This window comes from Egretta garzetta, unplaced genomic scaffold (assembly GCF_000687185.1).
Source record: "Egretta garzetta isolate BGI_Z169 unplaced genomic scaffold, ASM68718v1 scaffold360, whole genome shotgun sequence".
NCBI lineage: Eukaryota > Metazoa > Chordata > Aves > Pelecaniformes > Ardeidae > Egretta > Egretta garzetta.
This window is the reverse complement of record NW_009258261.1, coordinates 2,082,092-2,089,897: the sequence shown is the minus strand read 5'-3', so window position 1 is coordinate 2,089,897 and position 7,806 is coordinate 2,082,092. Positions and strand designations below refer to the sequence as shown.

General features: G+C 43.8%; 1 protein-coding gene across 5 annotated transcripts in view; it reads right to left on the bottom strand.

The window, feature by feature from the left end:
• Positions 1-144: 144 nt before the first annotated feature.
• THUMPD2 (THUMP domain containing 2) overlaps positions 145-7,806 on the bottom strand; it is a 10,491-nt gene continuing 2,829 nt past the window's right edge. For 3 of the 5 annotated variants that reach the window (XM_035896720.1, XM_035896828.1, XM_035896781.1), the window contains exons 3-9: positions 7,681-7,758; positions 6,340-6,392; positions 5,983-6,070; positions 5,305-5,376; positions 4,587-4,701; positions 2,598-2,889; positions 146-1,042 (exon numbers count right to left, since the gene is read on the bottom strand). In XM_035896720.1, the coding sequence (XP_035752613.1) occupies positions 727-1,042; positions 2,598-2,889; positions 4,587-4,701; positions 5,305-5,376; positions 5,983-6,070; positions 6,340-6,392; positions 7,681-7,758 (1,014 nt within the window). In that variant the 3' untranslated portion in view covers positions 146-726. Of the gene's footprint in view, positions 1,043-2,597; positions 2,890-4,586; positions 4,702-5,304; positions 5,377-5,982; positions 6,071-6,339; positions 6,393-7,680; positions 7,759-7,806 lie in introns of all 5 variants that reach the window. The other 2 variants (XM_035896671.1, XM_009643321.2) reach the window with 2 other exon arrangements.

Genomic DNA, 7,806 nt, shown 5'->3' with positions numbered 1-7,806 from the left:
AGAATTTTTCCATATGATCCTTTGCAGACAGAAGTCACTTCTCATCGTACATCCACTTGGTAAGTTTTTCCATCTTCCACATTGTGCCCTTGGAGTAACACTACCAAGTGAGGAAAAGCATTATTTTTGATAGAAGTCTCTTCACCCTAAAAACCTAAAGCATTAGGCACATGCAAACGCTGCAAAGAATTAATACAGAAAATAGTTTATTTTCCACTCCAAGAGATTGCCACAGCGACATTTCACACTCATCAGAAACAAGTTTTAAAATAAAATACCAGACTGCAAAGCACATGATAAAGCATACATCCTGCCCTCAAAGAGCTGGAGACTTCTTCAGACAACATGTGCTTCCTAAAAAATACTACTGAATATGAAAAATCCCTTTATGTTTAATATTACCACATTTATTTTTGCAGTTCTGCAAACAAAGACCTTCTCTCCCAAAGAAACTTCTCCAAATACTGAGAGGCTTTACCTAAACAAAGATTTGAGGACTCTGTCTCATTACAGTATTTTACAGTAAAAACATCTGAAACACTAGTAGGCATCTTCCACCTCTCCTAAAAACCAAAGAGAGAAAAGCAGTGCCTCAGAACATCCAAAGAAAGTGAGGTGAGCTAATAAATGGCACAGGGTTCAGATCAGCAGGGCTCCACCGACTCACTGCCCTGTGCTCTTCAGGTGTATCAGGATTCATGATCACTTAGGCACAGTACAAGAAAGCTACCGATTGCCAGAAGAGATCTTCCTGTATTTGTATATGAAAGCATCTGTCTTTCCAAGACTAACTCCATAGACACCATCTGGCACCAGAGACCCAAAAGGCGTCTGTCTGCTGCTGAGGACGGATTCTTCAACACCATTCACCAGGGAGGAAGAATTCCCATCAACACTCAGGGCTTTTGCAGTGGCACTTTCACTTGCGCCATCAGAAATGGCATGAGGAGAGTCATTTTCAGCACCCTTGGTAATGCCATCCACATGCTTATGGAGCTCTTGGCTCAGCAGCAATACAATAGTGCCTCCAACACGAAGTACTCTGGCAATTGCAGGAAAAATAGAGGTTAGTTGTTCATCCTGCCTGGCATTTGTTCATCTGTGCAGAATTCAACACTACTGACACTTCAGACTCCAGTTGCATTCAATACGACAATTCAAAGACCAACGTCAGTAGACCCTAACTAAGGGTCATTCCTTAGTTCAGTAAGCTACGTCTCCAAATGGAATTTGAATTCCCTATCTTTGTAACTCTTCCTAAATGGGAGAACTGGGCCTTATCCTGACTCCCAAACATTTCCAACCTCAAGATTCTTTCCATCAGGTTAGCAAGGAAGATGAACTCAGTTTTCTCACTCTCAGTATTCTTCCAAGGATAAAGGGCAGCATCACCTTCAAAGACCATTTTTGGGCCGCATGAGCCTCCACCACTCTGCAAAGGAACAGCTTCCCAGTGCAGCAAGAGCTTTTCAGATAGGTAAGGCAATTCTGAAGGTGGCCTTTCCCTTTGGAAACTTTAAAAGGTCTGTCCTTTCTGTGTTCCACTGATCCTTAAAGGCTTTCAAACTCAGGAAACAGAGGAAAATTAGCCATTGTTTGTAATCCATTTTTCCTTATACATGAGCAACTCTACACTTGGCTTTGAAAGAAGAGGACAAAAGGACTATCCTGGCTCTGTACACAGCAAGTGAATTGAACAGTCTTAGTGGTGGGGCTCTCATGGTAATGGTCCCTTCCTCCCCTCCACCTTCCCAAAGAAGTATTTTGCTTAGGATGGCCCAACAGAGCAAATGAGACCATAAGACAAGCATGGTCAAAGGGAGGGATGGTCAGTGTAAGCTGACATAAGATTGCCCTGCCATTCTGTGGAGCTACCTCACCTTCCTCACCATCTTCCCACCACATTCCTGCACTGGGTGAGAGATCAACACAGCTGAAGACCAATCCTACAGAAGGGCTTGTTTTCAGCCAAGAAAAGAAATAAAGGGGCAGATGGCTTGAACTGCCCATTAGAAGCAGCCCACTATTAGCTTGGCTCAACCCTGCCACAAAATGACAGGGTGAGAGATGAAAGGAGGCATCTAAAAGCAGACTAGGTGGCTAGCTGGATATTCCAGCACACACTAACAGAAAGGAAAATGCATACCACCATTTTCTGGTCTGAGATCCTTTCAGCCAGGGCAGGCTGGTAAAAGTTTGGTTGTGAACCCAAAAGGAATGCCTAGGATTTTATACCAGCAGACCTCAACTGAGAAAGGATTACTGCTTTATTTGCCTGGCTATGCTTTAAGTTTGTCTAGGTCATCCTCTTCTCTTTCTCCTTTCTGCCTTGTAAAGAACATCTGTGAGTGTGGCTCACACAACAAGCTCATTCCTTGTCGGCTTGTGCTGCCATCAGCACTTCCACAGCTCTCAAGACAAGCCACAACAGCCTCTAAGGGACAAGTAAAGGACTCAAGAGTTTCACAGCCTGCACAGGATCAGATTGCAGAGCTGGAGAGTGCTTGGAATAAAGCAAACCTGAAGCTGAACACTTAGGATTGCAAAACATCGTGACATTTACACCAAACCCTAAGCACATCAAAGGCCACACGTACCTCTCCATTTCCTGGAGAATATCTGGAAGGAGCTGTATGTCTTTTGTGATCTTGAACTTCTTCCCAAACGGAATATCCGAAATCACAGCATCAAAGCTTTCTGAAGGCAACGGCAACGCTGCAGAATACAGGCAGGTCTTTACATCCAACTGTGAAAAACGAACACCAGCTATGCTCCCATTCACCTTACAAAACTGCCTGTCAGCTCTTCCATGGGTTATGCACCCGGATTCATAGCTCCTTCTGTAATTATCCTCACAAACGGTACTACAAAGCCACCAACCCATGCAGACTGGGAAGAGACAAATGCATGAGAGTGTGGTTTAGCTTGCAGATTCCCTGTTACTGGTGATGTTTGCCCCAACAGCACGACTCTCCGAAGAGGGGACTGCATGGGTCCAAACTAACTGCTGCTTCTCAACACACACTACATCTTTACAAGCAAAACACAAAAGAAGAGTTAAGCTTGCAACCACTTTACTTAGCACAGATGTTCAGATGCACACATACAAATGGCAAGGAACCACGAGTTAAATTCCTCACCATCCCTGTTTTCTCCCCCCAGGAATTCGGTTACAGCCAGAATCACTTGGATTCTTCTGGAGCTAGTATCTTTGAAGTATCTCCCCAGAGTTTCTGCATCCTGGGAATAGTCAGTTTTCTTAACTGTAAGGCAGCACTGCACCCTTGTGGCAATGAAGGCCAGCCACATACCAGGTTGTACTGGCCAGAGCATAGCCAGCACGTGAAAGGATGAGACTATAGGTTCTCCATCTCCATCCCTCAGGATGCTCAAAACTCGACTGGACAAGGCCCTAAGCAATCTGACCCAGCATTGCTGCTAGCCCCGCTCCGAACAGATGACAGCACTAAAAAGCCCCCGCGGTCCTTTCCCACCTAAACCCTGCTGTGATTCTATGCCAGCCTTTCCAGAACTGGGTGGAGATGGTTCTTGGCCTATCCTTGGAGCAACACTTGCAGCACAACAATTTTATCTACAAATGGAAGGACAAGTTATCTACAGTCCTTCTCAAAACATGCAGAAATAACAGCTTTGACCAGTGACAAAGGCGCCAATTATTTGTTCAGTATTAGAAAAGCCTGACATCAAAGTACCTTCCACTATCCTAGAAGCCAAGCCCAATCACAGCTTTTAAGTAAGAAATAAAGCTATATATATATTCTTACAAAAAAGAAATACTATTGCTTACCATTCTGGTAAGAAATTTATTTCTTACCATTCTGGTAAGAAATAAATATTGCAAGGTAAAAAAAAAAAGCATACTTTATCAACCACACACAAGAAAAACCAGCCAGCTTTCATCCGCGTAAGAAATAAATATTGCAAGGTAAAAAAAAAAAAAAAGCATACTTTATCAACCACGCACAAGAAAAACCAGCCAGCTTTCATCCGTCATTAATTTCATAAAGGACTAATTTAGATTCAGGCTTTGAGGTCCAGAACAAGGTCATAAAATTACTACCTTCTCCCCATAAGAGCTCATGAACTGAGAGCAAACAGATTCCCTCTTTCAGGAGAAAGGCATCATCATTTAAAATACTCTTACTTCAAAACACTAACAATTCAATGCCAAGCTTAATGAGTCCCCACTATTACTATTTTGGCCCATTGAAGTTACAAGCAACATTTTATCTGGCTTTGTCCCTGCTGTGTTCCCATAAGACACAAAAAACTCTCATATGGTATCTACTCTTTGTGACATTCACAAGTTTACCAAACTTCTAATGCCAGACAACTACTGCCCCTGTCTGACAATTATTATTTTCATTGTCTTCTCCTTAGTTTATTCTTGGCAAAGATTGGGGGTGGAGAGGGGAGAACAAATAATTATCCATTCACTAGCACTAGAGTCGCTAGTCAGCTATTTGTTGAGTACACGTCCCCCCAAGAGAACCTACATTACCTGTATAATCCCAGAACCACAAAAAATTTCACACACATCTCACTTGGAAAAGCTACAGACATACCTTTCACAGAAGCTTTAAGTAACTCAATCTTATCCACCAGGCTTGCCGTCCTAATATTCACATCTGCACCCTCTAACTGTGAATCGCTTATATCAGCACCCCAGTAACAGGCTTCCTGTTCAGAGAAAAAGAGAAAAGTAATTTAATTGACAAACAGGTGTATTTATTTTACAAACCCTTCACAACTATTCCAAGACAAACCTCTTCCTGGGAGATCTTGTACCATTACACAGACCAACACAGAGACCCAGAGGACAGAAGAAGGGGGGAAGTCTGTGCTGTCTTCACTCCTTTTGCGTTCTGGTCTGTTCAAGACACTTGTAACTTACAGAAATACTGAGGTTATGTTCTAACAGCAAAAGACCCCAGCTAGCTACAGACAGCCACGCTGCCTCTAATACTGACAACTGACTGTACTGTCACATCGACATCTCCATTCCCAGGATAAGACCAGGCATTTTTAGAAGTCCACAGTTGCTTCAACACAAACCCTGCGGTCTAAATACAGGGCTCCCAGCACCTGCCTGCATAAGCGCGTAGGACTTTTTACATTCCTGTGGAGGAACGTTCATACTAAAACACTTTTAACTGTCTAGAAAGATCGGTTTGGTTCCAGCTTTCCAGTAATGGACTTTGGTATAACTGTGGGACAGATTTGTCTTGATGCAGCTACAAGCCATCTTGCAAAGGTCCTGCCTACTGCGACTGTGATACTCACGGGCCACTCTTTGGCAGCTTCCAGCAGTATCGTTCCTAGCCCACACATGGGATCCAGCACAAAGGCACCTGCCTACAAAAATAAAGGGGTTATTGCATCCCAAGCAAGACAGACACCTCTCCCAGGACAAACCTTACTCAGGGATGTACAAATCACCTACACGCTCCCAATGAACTCAGTGTAGGTAACAATAATCACTGGTTTACCAAGCCAAACTTGCTTGTAAGAGAAGATAGTAAAAGGCATCAATAGTTTCACTAAAAACGATGCAGTGATGCATCTAGTCTTGAGGTGACATTTAGGGGAAAATACGAGTGGACTGCAGATGGATACTGGTACCAAATTCATCTGTGGAAAACATTGCACTTGCTTCCGTTTTCCCTTGGGAGAACAACCCCAAACAAGGTTTGAAGCCTGGACAGCGAAAAAATCTTGCCATTTAGACATATAGTCATACAAGGAATAGCACCTCTGCTGAGATGGACCTGGGATTACAGCAGATATCTGGTTGAACAGCAGGTGACAGTGCACTCTGGTAAGGCAAACCCTGCCCACATGCATTAGAGGATGGGGCATTAAAATCACCACACTTCTTCAAAGCTTCCAGCTCCAGGTCTGATGAGCAGCAAATCCCCTTTCATTCAGGACTCTGCATCTTTGCCATGAACATTCACTTACACTGATTTCAGCCAGAGATGCCATGGCCCACGCAATTGTTGACCGCAGTCCTGCTGTTTTGATATACTCTCTGTTTGCCAATGGAAGCCTGCAGACAGCAAAAAATCAACCACCCAGAAAAGCCCATGTAGTATGAAAGAACAAATGAACCGGACAGAACCAGACAGACAGAAACCACAGTCTGCTTTTATCCATAACCCACTGCAAAGTCTGGCCTACGTGCTCAGATAAGCTCCAGACAAACCACAAGACTAATGGGACAGTCCAGTGAATCTTAAACAAGAAGACAAATACTCAGAATGGACAGCAAGAGTATTTAGGAATTGCCAAGACAAATCTGGAAAGGAGAATGCTTACCTGAAAAGAGGAATCCCCACCACAGAGTGAACGTCATTAAGATGTACAAAGATCTGAAAGAGGGACAAAAATTGCATTAGAGACTCTCAGCCTGACATAACAATAGCTTTAAATAATTTAAACCAGACACAGAAGATGTTTCTATGAACTTCTGATCCTAGTTTTTAAGAACAAAAATACAAGCTTTAGACAATTCTGATTAATTGGAAGAAACCACGCTAGGTAATCTGAATGCCACTTCAAAGAGCATTTAATGTTTAAGCAAGCTGGGAGGGTAATTGTGTCAGCCAGGAATCCATCAGCAAGCACTTGAATCTCTAAGGGAAGCAGTTTTGTAACCTTGAGTGGATAAAACCATTTACTCTAAGAAGAAGATTATTCACTGTATACTAGCACTGAGCTATTCACACAGACACTTTTTTTTTCTTTTTAAAAAACATAAGGGCCATTTCTGATGAGAGGCAGACATAGGTAATCCTTCCAGAAATACAGGCAGCTCAAAGAAATTGCCCTCCTGTCCTATAGAGAGCATCCCAAAAGAAAACTGAACTCCCCAACAGGTCTTGCATGACTGCAATCCCTCCCCTGGAAGCCCAAAGAGAAACACGATGCTTTTGAAATATCCCAGTCCTCAGCACTTGAATGGTTTCAGAGCAAAAATCTGGACAAGAGCAAGAGCCCCACTTGAGGCTCCACAAAGCTGTATTTGATGTGCAGTCTGGGAAAAACAGAGCCAGTAGATGAACTCGTTGCTTTCACAGAAGGCCTCAGACCTCCCAGCATCATTGCAGAGAGCAGCTTCCATGTGCTAAGCACAGGGATGGAGAGACAGCTTGTCAAGAGCAATGAGTCCTTTCCAAGCTTGCACCACGGAGGGTGCCTTAAGCAAGCTGCTTGTCAGGGACAGGGTCTAGGAGAAGGCTCTTCCATAAACGGGATTCTCAAGTTGAATTCATTAGGAATATGACCTTGCTGCTCGTTCTTTTCCCCTACAGAGGCTAAACGAGCTGCCCAATGGCTCAGGTTCATTTCAACACATTCAGTGTCCAGCAGTTTGTAAGCATGCTGGATCCTGAGACATCGCCTGTATGGATCCTTCCCCTCTCGTACAGGCCCACGCTGGCTGTTCTGCTATTTAAGTGCTCTGGAAGGCATGCGCACGGTGGCTACCAAAAAGCTTTGCTTAGCACTACTGGATGATTTCTAGTTAAATTTGGCAGAAGACAGACAAACAGGGAGAGGCCACAGTCCCACGTGTAAAGGGAGCAGAGAACAAAACCAAAGATATCAGACACAATTCTGGAAACAGCAACAGGCCATCTGGCAGACAAACACCACTACCTCTAGATCGGGGTCCCGCAGATCAGCCCGCCACCCACACTGCTTCATGAGTGCTATGCCGATGGCTCTTCCAATCTCCTGCAAGGGGGAAGAACAGTCACAGGGGGTAAAAATAACAGAATTAAG